Below are 21,580 nucleotides of genomic sequence, written 5' to 3'. Positions count from 1 at the left end.
CCCAAAACTGTGGGGAGGGAGGACTTTTTTTGAATCCTTCTCTGGTTTCTGGAGCATGGCATGCTTTGCATGCCCAGTCCCCTTTCAAAACACTACGGATGTGGCAGGCATCAGCTCACAGCTATTCTGAGTACTGATGAAGGTGCCTTCCTACAAGGCACCTTCCTCTCCTTAGCAGCAGAGTCCAGGGATACATCAGGGCTGGCAGAGTGCAGGCAGAAGTTGCTGCTCAAGAGTCCTTCCTGCTATTATGATTTTGTCATAATCAGATGCAACAGTTTTATTGCCCCCAAATAAAACCAGAAAAAAAAGTCTGACTGTGACCTCAAGGGGACAAGGTAATAACAGCAGCAAAATCTGAGAAAAGCTGATTTTAGTTTTAAAATCCTGCCATAATTCATCACATAAAGTAGCACAGAGACTTCTGGCTAATTAAATAATTTGACTGCAGTGGAGTTTTGTGTCCCTGAGCTCCATCTGTAAACACGAGCCAAAGCATTTTCCAGAATACCTCATGGTGGAAAGGAAGCAGGGAGAAGAAAGCAGCCAAGGAGCAGATGCTCTTACTCTGGCTACAAGGGAATCCAACACTTGACCAAGGGTCAGTGATTTACACCACAAGAATGTTAATGACTACCAGCATGATGATCCAGCTCTTTGGTGAGGTCTTTCCTATACCTTCAAAGGACACTGAATAGACTTTCTTTGAGAACAGGGAGTAGCTATGGCTTGATCCAACACATTTCAGTGCACTGGGCTCAACTCCAGAAATCAGGACAGAAGTTTCTGGTACTGCTTTTTCATCCCTGTTCACAATGCAACCACAAACCCAGCTCCATTTTTACCTACTCCCTGAAAGACCACTATAGACAAACTCAGAGGGAATTAGCCTTTGATCCCAAAGGACAGCAGTCCTTTTTAACACTTTGGTGCCAAGCAATTTCTAAGAATGCAAGAACCACCTGCATTTCTACACAGTCAGGAGAGCACTCTTAAAACTATCCATGTTAATCACTGTGCAATGTAGTTTTCTAGTTGGCAGAAATAATAAAAACCAGATCCAAACCAAGACCTTACCTTAATGCCCCCGATCCTGTGCTCCCCTTTGAACTCCTTGCCGTTTTTCAGCCAGTAGATGGAAGGAGTTGGGTTCCCCCCCGCCGGGCATCGGAAGCGAACGGTGTTGGCAGCGGGAACTGCCAGCAGCTTCTTCTCCATCTTATCTGGCCGGGTCCAGAAGGGGACACCTGAGAAATGAAAAACCAAGCTGAACAGGCCCCTTTCTGCTGCAGAGGATATCAGCTGGTGAGCAGATGCATTTGAAGAGTCTTTGGCATGTGCAGATTGACAGTTAAATTGCTACCTGCTGCAGTTAAGATAAATGACACAGAAATGCTTTCCAGCTAAATGACTCTCATAGACATAAGAGAGGGTGTTTGCATTTCAGTTTTGTGATGAAAGGTTCATGACCAGGTTCTCGTCTTGGTAATGCCAGTATAAATCTAAAGTGGCTGCTTTTAAATCAACAAGTAGAGTTATCCCAGATCAGGATGAGGATCTGGCCTCAGCGTGTAAAAAGATACAGATGTACCTTTGGGACATTAGTAGCCAAGAAGCATAAACAGCAGAAAGATGTTAGAACTGTAAAAGAATGTTGATGGGCCAGCAAGGGAGCAGAGAAAAAGTATGAGCTGAGAGCACTGGAAAATGTCCCTCCTCAGTGAGTACAAATGTAGTGTAGCCTCCTTAAGGGAAAGAAAGAAAAAAGAAGGTGCCAGTGCCAAACTGGTTTATCATGTTTATGTTCTATAAGTACGAGTGATTTTAGTTTTAAAGATTCATGTTACCTTTGAACAGGGATAAATTTTAAAACACCAGTGTTAGCATGAGATATGTTTTATAATCTGCCTCAAGTACAGCTATGTTCCTTGGCTGTGTTACAAACATTACATATTAACTCCAAATTAAGGCAGCAGCAGCGGCAAACTCATTATACTGGGAAGAAAGAAAAAGTTTTTAAAAAAACGCCTCCCAAGCTTTCATTTCTGCTTAAGGAGACACTGCAGAGCTGCACATGCTGTTTCCCCTGCCACACCAGGGCCACATCCAGCCCCCAGATCTGTGCTCCACACCAAGGCCAAAGGGAGATGGGGGATGAATTGTCTTGCAAAATAGCAAGGAGGGTAAGGAGTGTAAATGGCATCTCCTCCAGCTGGGTAGGAATAACTCCCAGACACGGAGCACCAGTTGCAAAGGTATGTGTGCTTCTGGCCAAGACACACTGAAGGCACTGAAGAACTGTGTTGGAGAACACGATGGCCACCAAAGCTGTTGGGAAAGCCTTGCTGCTGGCCTCCCCTGCAGTGGTGAAAATGCTCAGGAACACCACCCAGCATCACAGCCCCATCTCAGTGCTACCCTGAAGCCCCTGGGATCCCCTTCCCCTTAATGACAGGGGTGTACAAAGTTTTCCCTCTTGTTGCATCCCTCTGAGATGCATGGGAGCTGCTCCCTTTCTCCACCCCTCCTTAGCCCTGATGCATCTGGCTGCACGATACCCATCCCATTGCAATTCCAGGTAAGTCAGTAATTGACTTAGCATCTGCCAATACTCTCCTCATGTCTCCCCCTCCTTGAAAAGTCCAGCTGGATGTCAGGAGCTCCATCCAGGATACTCCTGTATATGCTAGAGACAGGCACATCTCACATTCCACCTGCTTTCCCACCCCTGCAGTGGGATGGCTGGATGCCCCAATAACACCATCCAAGGGAGGGAAATCCAGCACTGAGGGTTTGCATCTGCCCTCAGCCTGCCTTGCACAATGATGTGATGCCTATCAGAGTCAGCCCCACGTATCAGAGGGATCTGTGCTCACCCATCCCGCGTACGCCTCGTTTTTCAAATAACGAAACTGCTTAAGGCCCTTTTCTTGCCAGGATGGCACCAGATCCAGCAGGAGTATGGCTGGCACAAACAACAGCAAAAGGAGGAATCCCCGCAGTTCCCATGGCCCTGGAAAATCCCAGCTGCAAAGTTTGCTGTGAAAACACGGCACATCCAGGAGGCCTGAAATATTACATGGTAAGGTGAGCTAAAACAGGGCATCATGCAACCATCTACCATTCCAAACTGCACAAAAATGGGGAATACTCAAAAAAAATGTTCAAAAGAGTGGGTGCAACTGGTAAAGGAAGAACAGGTCTTGATGGTAAAAGGATGATGGTGTTACAGGATGAAGGAAGGGCAGAAACCAAGGAAAGACTGGGCAAATTCCCAGGCAGCAGCAGCAGAGTGAGTGCAGAGGACACTTTGGGTGCTGTTGGGAAGGCTGGAGAAGAGAGGGCTCCAGAAGTCATGCTGGGAGATGTCTGGTCCTTGGTTTCTGAAGCCTGGGCCATTTTCTGGCCAAATGCTTCTTTTTGGCAATGCACCTTGATTTTCTGGGGACGTTACAAGAGGTTAACAGGGCTACAGGGGAGATGTATGGCAAAGAGCAGGCAGAGATGGAAAAGGCCCCTTTTGCGATTGCCACAGAGGGCAGCCAAATAACCTGCTGCTTTCTGTTTGATTAATGTATTTGTCCACAATAAATCCCATTTTATGGTGTTGGTGACAATCATCTAGGCACTGAGGTGTAATTACATCACATGGTCACCTGGTCAGAACCTTTTGCTTTTTGGGGCTCTTCCCTCTTATACAACATGTGCATGTGCTGCAGGGTAACGTTTTATCACATTTTTTCACTCAAAAGATGAGTTGGAATCTCACAGGAGATCCATCAAGCCACTGGCTGCAAATGTTGTCACTGAAGCCAAGGGGGATTTTGCTATCAGACATCAGAGAGGAGGAAGATGGAGCCCAGGAAAGTTTCCAGCTGGGGATATTCTCCATATGGAGCAAAGGCAGGATTCGCTCCTTCCTCCTGTAATTAGACACAACTTCTTCCCTGAGTGCTTTCCCTCGTTTGGGTGCGTTTCTGTGAGATTCAGGGCTTGCCAGGGCTGGGCACCCCTGGATTATTGTGCCAAGACTCAAACGGGGCACTGCTCTCAAGTCAAACTGGAACTGGAAGAAAGCGTCTACACATTGAAAACAGTGCCTTTGTTCTCACTTGCAGGAGCAGTGAACAAAACATCCCTGCTTTTGCTTTGCTCTGCCCTCCTAGTCCTTTCATTACCACTTTTAAGGGGCTGAAAATGTTGCTAACTCTTCTTTTCAAGCAAAGCTTGCAAAGCTCCAGAGAGTTTTGGGAGCGGGAAAAGAGGAAGGATGAAAGACAGGAAAATTTTCTAGACTAGCTCTCTCTAAATTAATTACCAGCAATGGTTTTGCATGTGCAGGTGGGGAAAAAAAAAGGGACCCACAAACATTATCACCAGCCCTTTCCCATCATCAAACACTAAGCCTGACGGTCCGTTTTGTTTGTCAAAGACACCGGCCACCCATCCAACTGGAATGACCAATTAAAAAAAAACTGAGAGCAATACTTGGAATAATTAATACAGCCAAGCGCTCATTTAGCAATTAGGAGCTGCCACCAAATTCTGTGGCAGACAGAATCAACCCTAATTGTGTAATTTCCCCAGCTGACGCCTCTGAGGACAGAGCCAGATTTAATTGGAGATTATGGGGGCTCTTTGAAGGTGCTGGGGCTGCGCAGCGGGGGCTCCAAACAAACAGATACAAGAGGGGTAGGGAGCACTGGGGCAGAAGCGCAGTGTGTGAAAAGGGAGTTTTGTTTTTGTTTCAGGGCCAGGAAAAACAGCTGTAGAGAACAGAGGTATTAGAAAGCCTCTTTCTGCAAAGGCGGATCATGGTTTGTGACAAGGCTGCAACAAACGAGCTGATTTGAAGCTGCTGAAGTTTCTCCTTATTCTTTTCTGCTGCCAAACCCTGAGGGATGCCCTGTTTCTACACTGCCCTTCAGAGAGGAAGCTGAGGCTGAGCAGAGCAGGACACTCCACATGGAATTTGGTACTTCCAGCCCTTAAAATGAAAAAGATTGGCTTCAAACTCATGATGCTGTTGGAATCAGCTTTCCAAACTCTCCACTATATGAGGATGAGAAACTCTGTTAAGTAACTCAGTTAAGCCAGAAAAGTAACTTATCATCACAAGGGGCCAGGACAAAAGGATTTTATTCAGTGATGTGTGTTGTGGCAACACTCAGTGAGCTAGTCCAGGCTGGATTGCCTCTCCTTAAATATGGAACACTATCAGTTATACTGACTAAATATCTTTAAGGTCCCTTCCAACCTTAACCATCCTATGAGTCTGTGGTGTTTTCCTTTTGCATGAAAGCATTTATTGCCTCTCCTCCTCTAACTACTGACCACAGCTACGTCTGATACCCGAGCAGGGGCTCATACACCCCACCAGTAAGGGCACATTTTTGCCACAGCAGATACAAGGACCTGGGTCCTTGGGCTGTCCACAGAACATGGCACTGGCTACACCGTGTGTGCCTGCCTGGGATGGTCCTTCAGCCCCAGTTCCTGGTGGGATGTCCTGACAGTGGTGGTACCAGAGCTTACAACACAGCTCCCCTGACTCAGGAGACCTCTGAGGGTTAAGTGACATCAAAGAAAGCAACATAAAGCACACACACGTCACGAAACGCTGTGATGTTCCACCACACTGACACATTAAGCTCATCAACCATTTCTAAAGCAGAAGGGAATCCAACTTTTTATAACTAGACTTTTAAGCAGACAGCCATTACCTTTAGGTCTAAAAACAGCCTCAAAGTCAAGAAGACACAGAAAACAGGCTATAAATACACGTGGCGAAATGTGTGTTTTCCTTCTCAGTGAAGAAAAATGTCTTTCTGTACCATAAGCCAGCTGATGTTTTGTGATACCTGTTGCTAAGAGATTGAGTTCTCTATAAACCACATAAAAAAAAATGTACAGAACGATCAGTTGTGTGCATCAAAAGCTGCTCTGCAGCAGGAAAAAGCCCTGACCAAGCCAGACCTTCCCTGTGTCTGTAGCATTCTTCAGCAGGCACCAGGAGCCCTGAGAACCTCTGCCTGTCACCTGGCAGGATTGGGCTCCTAATTAGAAGCTATCAGAAAACCACTAATGCTGCTGATGGGTCTCCTGGCAGTAACCATTACTGTTCACACACTGCACACACAACAGTAGTAACTTATTGCAGCAGCAGACCTGTTTGAAAGAGTCCTGCATGTCCAGTGCTATGGGCAGGAGAGATTTTCCAGTCATGTTGAACTTCTGCCAATGTACATAGCTGACTGGGAGTTCAAATGCAAGCCATTTATTTATTAGAACACATACACACGGGCAGCTCACTCTGCAGAAGTATAAAGAGCAGAATAAAACACAACACTAACACCTCTGAAGCCTGTAATGATCCTGATTAATGCTATTGCACTTAAAGAAAACAGCACTGGGATTGAAAGACAATCACTTTGAAAGCATCAAGCACTGTCTTGGGACTCTCCTCCTCACAGGAGTGAAAGAAGAAGCCAGTAAAGCCAAAGAGGCTGCTCTCACTTATGGCACCAGTAAATTTGCCCCTGGCTAGTGTATGTTTTGTACTCTTGACTCCTGTCAAGATACTGGTAAGGACAAGAATCAGAATAATTAAAAGTAAAGCAGTCAAGGTTTGAAATGGTATAAAACTGGTGTAACATCAGTGTAGTAAAAGAAAGAATATATATATAGTAAGTGGGCTTGTCTGGATTTACATGCAAAGAGAATTTGAAACTACTAATCTCTTCAGACTCTCAGCATCAAGTCTTCAAAATTCAGTACTGCTGCTGTAGGATTCCACAGCAGCAATACCACTCTGGCAGCTGTTTCTAAATTTTTAGATAAATTTCATCATGGTTCCATCCTAAGATCACTGATTTCAACATGAAGAGAGAGCTGCTGTGCAATGATGTGAACACCCAGATGAGCTGCACTGCTTGAGAGCTGCAGCTTCTTCAAAGAAAAGGCCTCTGTAACCCAGAAAAACAAATTACCTGTATCTTCTGACTCATCATCGTCATCCTCATCATCTCCTGACGAAGGGGAGTCTGGAAAGAGACAAGCAAGAAGTGAAGCAGAAAGAGAATGGTACATGAAGTGATGGTTCACCCTTCCTTGCAGCTCCAACACCCACCCCTCTGATGCTGCTGTGCCAGGCACAACTGGACAGGAGTTTCTCAACTGGGAGAGAGATGTCACGAGTTTGCCAGTGCTCTGAAAACGTGGCCCAATGTCAAATACTTCTCCCTGTGTGAAATGCTTACTTCCACGTAAATACAAAAAATTCTAAATCAGAAAATTTCTTTTTGCAGAACAAGCTCTCTGACTTTTTTTTTTTCCTTCCCTCTAGCATTCACTCTTAAGACTTTTTATTTTACCATGTCTCAAAACTACAGGTCAGCATTTCTAACTCATTTTCCCTGCATATTTCTTTTAGCTTAATATCCCCCTGCTATGTCTCCCTTCATTAACTCCTTGTTCAAACACTAAGACCAAAACTTTTGAACTTCTTGCAATCAAAACTCTCTCCATCAACGTTTTGATGGCTATTCCATGAACCAGTTCCCTTTAGTTATACCCCTCCCACAGAGGCACCTCAAGGCTGTAACTCAATACAGGTAAACAGGTGGGAATTTTCCATCTGTGTCTCTCCAAAACATCCTGAACTGTTTCTTTTAATGTGGTCTAACATTTCACCTTCTCCAAGCTGTCCACAATGAAGGCTCAGTCCCTCTTCCCTCCATCAAGTGATCATTGTAAAATGTAAATCCCATTATCAAATAGCAGCTTAGTGTTTGATTTAGTTTACACTGTTTAGTTTAGTACAGTTCAGCATCTGGAAGATTTAGTATCACTGATATTACACAATCTCCAGGAATTTTTCTTTTAAATAAAAGCAAAATGCTATCAACCCAGCAACCTTTATGTTCTGGACAGTGGTAAAAGGACTTGGCCTTGAACACTAGAAAACAGGAAACATTATGAGTATTCAACACGTGGCCAGAAATGTAAAGCACTGCTTTAGATCAAGCCAGGCAGAACATCCTTCACTGCAAGATGCACTTGAGTTTTCTACTGTTTTCTGACCAGCAGAGTGGAGTTAAAAATGGGAAAAGGCTGGGAGGGGATATAAGGAGGGAAAAAGAAGGAAAGGTAACAACCAACAGTTCTTCCCTGCAGAATCTGGAAGGGCCTTCCAGGCATTTTTACCATCTACAGAAGCAACACAGTAAACACCTCCCTGCCTTAGACTGCAGGGGCTCATCGTGTTTTGCACCTTCTCCTTGGCAGAGCCTCAAGGACGACTTTAAGCACATATCTAACTGCAAATCCACAGTTGAGGTCCTGCTGGCAGCAGAACTAGGGAAATGCCATGGGGCTTGCTGAAAGTGAAGTGGATGTTTAGGTGTTTTGGCTGATCCAGCAGGTTTACTCAAGTCCTGGCGAAGGCAGAAACTGAGCCAAATCCCCACCAGCATTTGACAGAGAAATCAGCACCTTCTCAGTTTTGCTCTCAGATTTGGTTACCCATATATTAACACATGATTATAGTTTACTTCTGCTTTCCAATGAATACATCATGACCAGAGGAGTAGATTCAATTTTTAAACTAAATCAAGAACATTTTCACAGGGTTAAGGGAAGTCTTGACCTTGCTTGTTTTTAAGATGAGAAGTGCAACTTATATTTTAAGACCAAATACCCTTTATTCATAGCTACTGTCCTATTCAGGTTACTAAAACATCACCTCTTTCAAAAGGTAACTAAAAATTGGAAGCTATTTTTTATTTACAAAAACAGTAATCCTTTGCAGGAGTTGAGGAGTATTGGCAAGAACTACTCAAAAAGGCCTTTAATTATGAATGAAAAAGGTCTTAATTTGTTCAGTCACCTGTTTTGTAATGCTTTGCCTTGAGTGTTTGAAAGCTCTGTTTGCTGCTAGCAGCCTGCAGTCCATGCTCATCACAGGGGTGCTGCTCAGCCACTAAATGCAAAGGCTGTTCTGTACATGAAATGGTTACAGAAGTGGAGCTTCTGCCAACAGGGCTGGATATCAGTTTGGGCATGCAGCCTCTACAGGATCCTTTCCAAGTGCTCAGGTTTTAAGAGGACAGTATGTTTCTTTTTGTAAACTAGGAAAACACTCAAGCCCTTGTCTGTCAGGGGAGGAATATTTTTAAGAGCTCAGATCCTGCTATCAATCAGCCTGGTTCTCGGCCCTTGAATGCCAGCTCCAGCATCTACTTGCTCTGTCTCCAGCATCAAACATCCCCCTGTGCACAGTCAGAGTCACTGCAGAACTGTCAGTTTGTTGCAGACTCAAATCTCATGGCTCTGTGTAGGAAAATCCTGAATATGTCCCTAGGACCTGGAAGCATCTCTCAAAATGCAACTTACATGCAGATCAGCAATTCCAAACACACCTAGCCTAGATTTGCTCACTTAAGAACCCAGATCAGAACAATTCCAGTTTGTTAGTACAGCTTTAAAGAAGTTTAATGCAGAGAGCAACTCCAGCCCCAAACATCAGCTATCCACATGAACACCTGACCAGACACCTGAGCTAACTGCTGGCATTACCTTTAGGAACTGGGGACACAAACCACAGATCTCCAATCACAATCTCATCTCTGCAGTGCCAGGCTGAGCAATCAATACGAATTATGAAGAAATATCTGAGTATATGAGAGGCGCCACTATTGCCACATAAAGCAGGGCTTCAAAGTTTAAAACAAGTGCTGCTGACAGCTAAAAAGGAGGCTCCCACATTACCAGCACTTTGGTGGTAATGACAGTGGGCTAATAGAATCAAAGACTCATAATGTTGTCAGAAAGCAGGTTCAGGTTACTCGCCAGTTCTTAAGCTGTTATTAGCTATTATTAGCGAAGAGGAAAAATACAGGGGCTTAAACTTTTTAAAAGCAGAGGATTATCAGTCCTTCCACTATTAAAAACAATTTCTCACTTTACCAACTTTTGGGTCTGGCAGCTGTTTCATTTGAGCATGTAACCAGCTGCCCTCTCCTGCCTCCCTGCTGCCCCTTGAACTCAAAAGCATTTTCATGTCACTTAGGAAAAAAGAGAGAGTAACATTTCTAACAACTTGCAGTTCACTGGATAGCTCCAATAATCGTACCTAGTTAAAGAAACCCTTTCAAGGGCCAAATACTTCTTTAACCATTTAATTGATATGACCTTCAAGCATTCACAGCAATCTCCAGTAACGTTCAATAAAAAGCAGATGTTGCTAAAGGCTCGGTGAAATGAGCTTTTATTCTCATGATGGTTTTCTCTCACACAAAATCCAACTGCACAAGAAAGCTCTTTATGGAGTGGATGTGATTCACAATCACAAACATCTCTGTGTTTAGTTTTCAGACACAGACTCACTTTTTGAGGGAACTCAACTTTTGGAGAAAGGACCTGCTATTCAAGGATTCTTGAAAAAGCTCCAACAGTACAAGAGCAAATGAGTTTTCAAAACCTGAGATCCACAAGGGGCTAATTCTCCTGAAAATTCAAGCTTTTAATCTCTGATCAGGAGGTTTGCTATCTGCTCACAGTCATGAGTATCCATCTACCAGTGCATCAGCCTGAAATCATGAAAATAACCTTTGTATTGGTGGGTAGCTATCTGGAAACAACAGATTTTTCTGGCACTCTATGTTTAGTGATCCAGGCTTAACAGCTTGTAGCTGTTCTGTTCTATTGTCGTCATCCCAAAAAATATGGCCAAGCAAAGGAGAGCATGTGCTTTGCTAACACAGCACTTGCTTGAAATGTATCAACCCCAATAAGTAACTTTGATGAAGCACCTATTTTGGATATATACAGTTTACAGATAAGCTACATCTAAAACAAGCTAGCAATTTGTAATTAACTGTGATGGAGAGCAGAGATTTACCAACCACAACAGAGAAACAGTTTTCAGGAACTTGCAGCTTCTGTGTGCAATTTTGCCACTGATTTGTCACATATCATGGAAAACATCATTTAACCCCCATGAGGCACAGTTCACTCACAAAAGACTTCAAAGGCACATGTAGCATAGCATCTATTTGAGTGTTAAAGGGGGATTTGAGGTTTAATCTGACTAGCACCCTTTCTAAGTCTCCCTCGGTATTAACATCAAGCTTCGACATTTGGTATGGACACGCAAGCATTCTTCATTTGGTTTGTTTTGCCAGTCTAATCGCTGTCAGGAGTTACCAGGGAGGTACAGACCTTCCAAGGACAGACCAACACCATGAGATACCAGATGTGCTGAACATGTGAAAGGGCAAAAATTGAAAAAGATCAGTGGAACAGCTGTATTACTGCACATACCTGTAACTCTGACTGTAAAGTTTCCCAGGACCTCGTTGGAATGCCTTGGCTTGCAACTGTACAGCCCCGAGTCATCATATGACACATTGATTATCTTCAACAGTTTTTGTCCAATATGAGTTCTGTTGGTAGGTGCAATTCCAATACCATCTTTAAACCAGAAAACAGACACAGAAGAGCCTTGGGTGTTACAGGAAAGTTCAATTGTATCTCCATTTCCAAACACCAACTCTTCCAGAAAGGCGGTCTCGCTCCTCAAGTATTCTGCAAAGGGAGAAAGAAACGGAGATGAATAAATAAGAGCAGGTCTCAGAGACAGAAAGGGTTTTAAAGTGAACCATATCTTGTATTTGCTCTGCTGATGCTTCCATGTGCCCAGACCTTCCCCTTGCCTGGCACAGGCAGGTAGCTGTGCAGGGACAGTTGATCTACAAGGATGGCTTTGACCCTGTAGCAACCAAAACACATCCACCCCCACCAGGTGCATCACAACAAACAGCACAGACCTCTGGAAGGCTCCTTGCAACACCCAGTGCTGCAGGTGAGGGGGTGATCTGGCAGAAATAAGTGTGTGCTGGCAAGTTCACAGCTCAGTCTCTGGACCTCCTTTTGTTTATTCCTGCCAGTCTGTCCACAAACACCAAGAGACCCAGCAAGGACAAGACATAAGCAGAGCGGGGGATAAACCAAATTTCTTAGGTGACCCTGGGTGACCCAGAGGCAATGTCTGTGGGATGAAGAAAACAGGTGGAAGGCTGGACAGAAGATACAGGCTGGAATAGCTAAAATAAATAAAACCATCACTAGCTCCCTGCTGAAGTTTTTCTGTGTGCAACAAAAGTGCAGAACCAAAGATATATTCACAGATAATGATTTCACTGTGAAACCAATGCAAGTACAGCAGCTCCAAATACCTGAGGACTTAGCACTGGCTCCAGGCTGCTCTTCTGCCTTGAGGTGAAAGAGTTGGGGCTCTCTATAATTCAGGCTACAGAGAAAAATGTATTGCTTTTCTCTTCTTGTTATGCATGTTTTTATTCTCGTATGAATACAAAGATTTAAAATATAAATATGTTGTGGGCAATAATCTTGCAGGGTGGAAAGAAATGATTCTGGGAGCCTGAAAAGGTGGTATTTCATGGGAGGTAATGTCTCACAGGAGGCAAAGCCCACAGTCATTAGGATTACAAAGAACTTTTTCTCATACCATGGCACCAATTCCAGTACAAATATTTTATGATTTAGCCAGAATGTTGTGGTGTTCATGAAGTCAAAGATTTAGGGTGTTGGGTTTTTTTTACCTTTTAATAAAATTTGTCCCTGAAATCATATACTTTTAGTAAATCAAAAAAGAAGGCTGAGCTCCATGCAGAATCTCCTCGCTATCAGACCAGCACTCATTGCTACATGTGAGTGTTCACCCCTGGTCTCTTCCCAACAGCGATACTTCTCTGGGGAAAATCATGTCAAGAAAGATTCTGGATTAACTGTTCAAGTTTTTTCTTCCTTCTTCTAGACTATGAGGATTTTTTCACTGGAACCAACTTTGGCTTCAAAATAAAAAGCCCTGTGGACAACTTTGCACTTGCAAGGATGAGTACTGGTCTAACTCTGATGGAACCTCTTGCTAATTTAATCTACTGGAAAACAAACCCCACACAATTGTACAACCCCTCCACACAAAATGCAGTTCTACCAAAGATGTTTGCCAAACAATCAAGACTTGTATATTTTGGCTTTTGTATTATAAACCTACTGAACAGGAACAAGCCCAGAGTAAGCACAGGCCAAACTGCACTGGTTAGCCATTTAAAAGGAAATAACTTCCTTTTTTTTGTGAAAACCATACTGAACCTGGGTTAATGACAAAGCAACAAGGAATTTTTATAAAATGGATACAGGGAATGCTGGAATGAAGTGGAAAATAAAACTCAGCAGATACACTGGGGTCTCAAGCTTCTTCTGTGGAATGAAGCAGCATCTCTTGTTTCTGACAACTTTATTTTGGCATCTCTACCCTCAGTCTCCCCAGTCACTCTCCAGCACACATTGTGATGCAAAGTTTGGTTCTAGTGACTTTATTCCTTCTGTCTAGGAATCATCTCAGGAAAGATGTAGTGGTGAATTAAAAGGAGAATGCTACTATTGGTCTTAATCTCACTTCTGTAAACTGTTTTTCAAACTTTTGTTTATATACTTATGGCTTAAGAAATAAACAGGACCCAAACTGGAGATCTCCACAAAGTATTTAAATGGGTACTCAAATGCTTTTAAGCACTTTGCCAACTGTGACCTTGGAGAACCAATTTTTACTCTCTTTCCTTATATAGCTTTCAAGTACAAAGATAAATTTGAAAGCAGAGACAGTCTCATTTCCATGCTTAAAACAGCAGGAGTTCAAAGCAGGGAAACAAAGCTCACATCTCACAGGGTGGCCAGAGTCCAGCACCTCCTTCCTGCCTTCCAGTTGCAAGTGCCTGGTGTTTCCAACACCACCTTTTCAAGCAGAGACACCAAGACATGAAGGTGACATGAAGCTGCCCTCTCTGAGGCCAGCTCTCCAGCTATAAAAGAATGGGAGGGGACACAGCCAGGACAGCTGAGCCCAGCTGACCCAAGGGATATTCCAGACCACACGACATCATGCTCAGCAACAACACCAGAGGAAGAAGGAGTACTGTTTGGAGTGATGGTATTTGTCTTTCTCAGTCACTGTATAAGGGAGCCTGGCTATCCTGGGGATGGCTGAACACCTGCCCTGGGGAAGTGGTGAATTTGCTCCTCGTTCTGCTTTGCTTCTGTGTACAGCCCTTGCTTCTCTTATTAAATTGTCTTTCTCACCACTCATAAGTTTTCTTGACTTTTCCAATTCTCTCCTCCATCCCCTGAGATGGGGTGAGCAAGCTGCAGTGTGGGGCTGAGTTCCCAGACAGGGTTAAACCATGACACACAGGTATAAATTACCAGGGAGTTAACTCATGTAGGGGTTACAGGAGCCCACTCTGAAACTTGCCAGCAGAGCAGGGATTAACACATTTGCAGCATTAACAGACTCTTGGAGAGAAAGAGAAATCTGGGTTGTGGGCTCCCACGGTATGACTAAAATTCAACAAATTATTAGTTTAGACAAAGCAGAAATGACTTGAGAACCACCAAGAGATGCATCTGATGGAGATCAGCATTCATTGCTGATGACTGCTCACAGCAAACGCACTACAGAGAAGGAAACAATTTTTAAGCTGTTCAGAGGAACAAAAAAGCAGCAACTGGCTGGAAACACCTTCCACAATGAGGAGCAGTTGGCCCAGCAACGCTGAAATGTTTTTGTATGTATTCACTTATAAGGATAAGATACTTCATCTCTGTAGCTGCTTGGCTCATCCCAGCAATAATTCACTTTCTGTGTGGTTCACAGCTCCAAGTATTCAAGTGTGTCAGTATTTCCATCAGCTGTCTGCTCCTCTCAGACATCAATACTTGTTTCTGGCGGAGCCTGGAAATGTTTTATTTTGGTTTTAACGCATACAGCTCTCAAGTTATTTATTATTCAGGCATGAAAGGACAAGGAAGAGGTGGAGGGTGGCAGGCTATCCCTGGGCTGCTAAGGAGATGGATAGTGGTGGGCTATTCCTGGGCTGCTTATGGCTCCCAAAAAATCCAAGCCAACCTAGAGCCCGCCTGATGCCCTCCTGGGCATCAGGGACTATTTCCAGATGCTGCTGGGGACTGCTCCTGGACACCAAAGGCTCACAGTGAGGGGTGAGGGAGCCCCAGGGTCCCACATCATCTCACAAGGTGCTGGTTTCTAGCTCCAGAAAATGTCTTTCTCCTCACCTTTAATTTTTCCCCTGGAATAACTTCCCACAACCATACATTTTCAAACACTGAAGTAAAGTGCTCAGGAGTCTCCTGAGGTGCTCTGGTGGGGTACATGCATCCCCCATCACCATCCTTTTCCTTCAGTGGGCACCCTGCAGCAGGGGAACAGCCACCACACAAACTCCACTGGGACTCCCCCCACAGAGCACTTGAGGCACACAACTTTCAGTACCACCAGCAGGAGACTCCTCATCCCACCCTGAACCCTGGCACCCCTCAAAAGGCTTTCCAGGATTGCTCCACAGCCCAGTGCTGGAATGGACAAGGGCTCACTTTTCAGCAGATGATATTTTTCCCTTTTCAAGCTGGACAAGCTGTATTTGGCATGTTAACAAGCACAGAGACAGCAGCACTCCACACATTTCTCTCTTCAGGTTCATTTGAAATAGGTTCTTGTTCTATGTACTTCATTGCACCAAATCCACCGTGACAGGATACATTATAGGATCACAGAGCAACAGCCATGCCAGAGCTTTCTCCTGTTGAGTTTGTCATCCCAGTCCCAGGGGGATCGCGGTCCCAGCCAGCAAGCTGGTGAGTAATTGCTGGAGGTGTATGAAAACCTCCAGCATTAGGAGGAAGAACACAGCCATGGTGGCAAAGAGCATGTACACTACCTCCAGACTCAGACCAGCACTGTGTCCTGGATTTAGCCCTGGTTTATTCTAAATAAGCATCCTATCTGTGTTAAAGTATTATTCACCCAGTGAATAATCAGGTGTTTCTCACGATACCTGTGTGGCTGTTCTTGGGATGGAGTCACTTCCCCACCTCACCTTGGGATTTCTGCACTGGGAAGTGCAAACTTCCCAGAAGGGAAATAAAACACTTTTCTTGGCAAATATTGTTCGTTTAAGACCCGTCTAAATCTAAAAAGTAGCCAGGAAAAGTGACGAGTGGACTCAGTGTCCCCTCCCTGCAGGAACCACACCATGCACAGAACCCACATTCCCATTCCCTCTGTCTCCTCCCAGAGAGACAGACAGGCCTGGGAGAATATTGAAAACCTTCAAACCAGCCCCAGGTCCTGCAGCACTGCAGCCCCTGTGCCAGGATAAGATCCAGGGATCACCTGTTTTCCCAGGAACCTGCCTTCCCCTCCTTTCTGCACAGCCATGATGGTGCCAGAGGTGGAAAATCCCTGTCTGGCTATGGCCCTGTCGCCCCAAAAGACACCTCATCAGCCTGGCACAAACATACCAAATGCATGCATGGTATTATTTCAAGTATTTTGTGTCTATATCTTCTATTACATTTTATTTAAAAAATGAAAAGGATTATATGAAACATTCTGTTTTCTCTCTTCTCCCCCTGCTGAGGTCAAGAACCTCTCTTGCACCACACATCCCAGTGTCAGGCTGCAGCCATCCTGGGAAGAAGAGGCTTACCTGGCAATCACAACAGCACAGGATGCTTTGCTGAAGCAGTAGCACCTCCCAAAGTGGTGTTTTGCTGGGTTAGCTCCCCTGCTCAGTGGAGCTCACACCCAGAAATGAAATATTGCAAAAATAAAATATCTGTATCTCTGAAAGTTTAAACTGTGATATAAAAATATGTCTTTAGATAATCATATATGAAGAAAAGGGTTTGCCTCCATTATTTCACAGAATCACAGAATGGTTTGCAATGGAAGGGGTCTTAAATATGATCTCATTCCAACACCCCTAGAGCAGATCACTCAAAGGTACCACTTTATCTTTCTTGTATTTCAAGTATTTGATTGGGAGGAGGCAGTTCTCATGGGAAAGCTTAAAAGAACAATGATGATAATGATGATGATGATAATAATAATAACAATAATAATGCTGCAAAATAGATGTGAAATAGACTGTTTATACTGCATTTGCACTGTAGGGGCCTATGCAATTGTTACCATACATTTCCTTCAAAGACATTAACAAGTAACTGCACTGTGTCATCACCCTGTGGGGGTGTTCTTAGAGCTGTTTTAGGAGAAAAGCAAACCTTTTTCCTAGAGAATTAGTAGAACAATAACCAGGTTTAGTTCTGTCATATGCAGCTTTCTTTATAAACAAGAGATTATGGAAAAGAATAAAAAAAATCTCTACTGTTTAGCTTGGCTATCCCTGACAGCTACTTTGGAAGAGCTTCCAAAATGGAAAAAGCAGATGTTGCAAATCTGCCTTATCTACAGAGCAACTGTTGACTCTGTTGTGCAAATCCTAATTTACATCTGCATGAAAGGTTTCAGAGATTAAATGGCATTCAAGGAGGAATATTAGCTTTTCTCCCTCCCTCCAGCTCTCCTTTGAATGGATTTACTACTGGCAATTAGCTTTCTGTTCCATCGGCCAAGTAGAAAACAGGATTCATCAGGACTCTACAGTATCCTCCTTTTAATGGACTGTTTTCTTAGATCACCCAATTCAGGCACAGAGAGTTTAAGAAATAAATCGTCACAAAGCTAAAACAGTTACAAAAACACTTTGCCCAGGAGAATTTCCCTCTGACACTTGGAAGTCCTGAGGAGGACAAAAAAAACCCCACCAAAGAACAAATCAAAGGGGTCTCCTGGCTACACCTAAAAAGATGGGAATGGAAACCCCTCCAAGAGGAACAAAGCTTTGGTTGATGCTGAGAGCCCAGAACTGGTCCCAAGGACAGCCTTCAGCTGGGGACTGCTGGCTTAAAGGAAGAAGCAGTGATGGGGAGTTTTCCTTAAAATCTGATCATACAGACACTTGGTTCCCCACTCAAAACAGGGAAGCAAACACCACTTGTGTGTATTTAGTTAGCTCAGAGTTCTGCACTGAACTTTTATACAGAAATGAAAGAACTGATATATCTCCATCAATGGTCCCCAAAGACAAGGAGCAGTGGACAGGAGGCAGCATGGGCGTGCTGAGCTCCCCGGGCCATGAGAGCTCCTAGCTCCTGCTCAAGGATGCCCATGCAGATGGCTCCCGCTCTCCCCGGTGCCAAACCTCTGTGCCTTCCTCAAGGAGGGCAGCAATGAGCTGCATCAGCTCTCAGTTCTCACACAGTCCTGTCCTGGCACCGTGAGCACACCCTGGCAGCTGCTGGCCCACAGGTCACACAGGCCACCTCACGCAACCACGGTGGCCAAAGGCGGCCAAGCCCCACCGCTCGCTGCTCACGGCAGAGAGATGGGACACCCCCGGGCTGATCCTTGGGGGAGCACAAGAGACTGTGCCATCATCCTTCTGGTGTCTGCCTCTTGCTGCCTCTGAAGAGCGGTGGCCAACTTGGCCTCAGCTTTTGCTCAGCACAGCAGGGGCGTCCCAGCTTGATGCTGACAGACAGATCCCACCACAAAGCGGCTGATGTTTTACATTTCTGCTCTACATGCCTGAGGAAGTCCAAAAACCCTCATCATTGCAGCAAGCAAGCAACTACCACAAGCCCTTTCAAAGCCAGTGGCAGCAGCTATGTAAACTGAGGCACAGAATGAGGCCTCCCAGCATCACAATGGACTGGGCAAAGCTTGCCCCAGACTCCATCGGAGCAGAACTCGGTCCTGCTGAACTGTGGAGGCCCTGAGCAAACCTGTGCTCCTCAACATCAGTGCACCACTGCATCCCTCCTACTCTACCTGGAGAGGTTTTGTAGGTGACACACCCCAAACTATTAGCAGAGTTTGCTACAAGGACACAGCTTACACAAATGACTGCTCCACAAGCATAGGGAAAGGAAAGTATCTTTGGAAATAGTTTTAAACTTTCTTATAATGCTGCTGAATGATTCTTCTGGATATTTTTTTCCTGGGCTCTTTCTCTGTACCTTCATTTCCATTCTAAAAATCCTTCAAAAATTCATTACTGCTGGAGTTTTGACCCCCAGGGTGGGCTTTCAGCTACTTGGTCAGTTCTATCAAAATTTCACCACCTCTCAAGTGCTCTTGCAGATGAATTTTTAAGAAACACGTAAGCTCCTCAGGCTCAAAAGTTTAGGTTTACCTCAGAGGAACTCTTTAAGGGATACAAATGCTACTGGCTCCCTTTCCAATTCCCAAGTCAGTTTTGCCTGGAAGCTACTTGTGATGCTTTCTGAAGTGGGCTTTAAGATCACATGGCATCAGAAAAAATTTGCCATAAAGCCCCAACCTTTCCCCTTCGGTTCACAGCTATGCAGCTCCCAAATCCCAGGTCCTCTGCATTTCCCTTGCACTTTTAATGTGCACTTCTCTAATCTTCATTTAATGCAGGCAGCTGGCTGCAAATACCCCCAAACAATGACTTTAATCCTAAGTATCCTGAAGCCCCCCTTCCCGCACCAAAACTGAAGGAAAAAAAAAAAAAAAAAAAAAGACCAGCCTCAAGACAGCAAGATGGAGAAATCCAAGCTATCCACTGGGCCAAAGGATCAGAAAGACACAATGAGCTAAATTTTGCCGGGTTTGCTAATTAAAAACGGAAGCTACCCCACTTTGGAGCCAAGGCAGGGAGGTGGGGGGAGTTCTCATGCTATTCAAAAAATCGGCTTCCAACTGGGACCATATTCACTCCACATTAATTGTCATTCCAACTACGAGTGTCCTAGTTTCAAAATGAAAACTACTCTCCGGTGTAGCTAGTGAAAACTAACACCAGTTTTGAGGCATTAAACAAAATTTATTGATTGCATTTTCCCACCCACTAAAACTTTAATAAGCATTAAACCTGAAACTCCTGGCCCCGTTTCCTCCTTCTACCCTCTCTCTCTATAAAAAGGGTCAGGCTCCTCTATATGGAGATTAGGACTTAATGTTTGGTATTTGTTTATGAGCCTATCAATTGCCTTTATTTCAGGGGGGAGAAAAGCACATCTTAAGGAAAAAAAACCCTCTTGTACAGGGATTAAGAAAGGGCAAAGGTTTAGGGTAGTTTGGGTGGGTTTTTTTCCCAACTGATTGTGGGTTTTAGATATATGAAGGATCACGTTCACGTGAATGAAAATAAGAAAATATTCCCCTTTTTGCAAGTTCCCTTTGAGTAACATAAAATGCTATTTTTCAAAGATCCCTATTTCTCTGTAATAAGATGCAAAATTTCAAGTCTTCTCTGCAGGCTGTTTTCAGCTGTGTAAAAGAGGAAAAAAATAATAATAATTTGGGGGCCGCTCTGTCTGCATACTTAGTAAAGAAAACAAAGGTCACACATTTGAAATGCAAAGGTTGGTGATTAAGCCCAGAAATCCATATCTATGCATCCAAATGAATAGCCAGATTCTGAGAGTGCTTAAGTGATTTAAATACAGAGCCTGACCTGGCTCAGCACCTTTCAAAACCAAGCTTGTTATTTCAGAGTCTCAAGTGAGATTTAGGTGCCAGGTACCCCCAGTTGGAGAAATTTAACAGTAATCTCCTTTCAGGAAGCCTGATCCACTTTAATGTAGCAAATGACAAATGAAGATTTTGTTATTTAGAGAACACCTCTAACTAAAGCTGCAACACTTTGTCCTTGTGCTAAGCTAAACTCAAGCTTTATCCTTCAGAATTATTAGAAAGAGTTGTGAGAGATGGCAAAGTAATGTCAAAAATTCTTTTATTTCTCCTCTTTAAAGAGGGCTGCTAAAGGGATTAGACAGCTTTGAGTTCACTGCTCTGTTAAATCAACCTTACAATATTTTTTCAGCTTGTTTGACTTGCTGTTTCTGTATACATTTGTGTTTTCACCTTTCTGCATTCAAATCCCACGCTCGGCGTTTGTTCCGCGCTTCTCACAGGAAAGTTAGTCAGTTCTTTATTTGTATTAAGTCTACGGGGTTATAGAAAACAGACTTGGAAAACAATCCCTAAATTAGCAGGACTTACCGTCCCCCGCGCGTACGCGCATACAGGCGGGGCAGCGCATACCGCCCAACCTGAACGCAGAGGTTTATCATTCCCAGCAGCAGCACCAGGGCATCAGGTTCACCAGGAGGGACCTTTTAATGGTCTCCTGTAACTGTATCTATTACAGCAGGGTTTGGACTCCACTTTACAAATTAGGAGAGAGTTCAAGGAAGTCATGCATGTCTCAGTTCCCACTGCCTTCGAGCAGTTTTAGTGCTCCCAAATAATCATCCACAACCTGCACTATGTTAGGATCCAGAAACTCCAGAAGAAGGGGAGATACCTCTATGCAAGGATATTTTAGCACTGCTGTAAGGATAATGCAGACCCCCTGCAGAAGGCAATTTCCACCTTCCTACACTAGCACGTGGCTGGTCCCACCTGCATGAACCAGGGACCTTCCACAGGCACTTTGGGATACACTCCCCCATCCTTCTGACTCTGATTTTTTCCAGCTTTTCCTTTCCCCACCAGAAACACTATATACTCTTCTCTGTGCAAATGAGCCTCTAAGCATTAGATGGATGCTGTTGTGATGCCAAAGGTGGTCAGTGCAAGCAGGCAAACCAAGGCAGAAAGAAAACA

General features: G+C 44.2%; 1 protein-coding gene across 4 annotated transcripts in view; it reads right to left on the bottom strand.

Annotated features, from left to right (window-relative positions):
* The window catches only part of FGFR3 (fibroblast growth factor receptor 3), a 52,793-nt gene that overhangs the window by 20,460 nt on the left and 10,753 nt on the right, over positions 1-21,580 (bottom strand). For all 4 annotated transcript variants that reach the window (XM_086888580.1, XM_086888581.1, XM_086888582.1 and 1 more), the window contains exons 2-4: positions 11,323-11,586; positions 6,990-7,043; positions 1,078-1,247 (exon numbers count right to left, since the gene is read on the bottom strand). In XM_086888580.1, the coding sequence (XP_086744706.1) occupies positions 1,078-1,247; positions 6,990-7,043; positions 11,323-11,586 (488 nt within the window). The remainder of the gene's footprint in view (positions 1-1,077; positions 1,248-6,989; positions 7,044-11,322; positions 11,587-21,580) is intronic.

This window comes from Cyanistes caeruleus, chromosome 5 (assembly GCF_971803275.1).
Source record: "Cyanistes caeruleus chromosome 5, bCyaCae1.hap1.1, whole genome shotgun sequence".
NCBI lineage: Eukaryota > Metazoa > Chordata > Aves > Passeriformes > Paridae > Cyanistes > Cyanistes caeruleus.
Note: the sequence above shows the minus strand (reverse complement) of the source record. Positions and strands in the feature narration are given on the sequence as shown.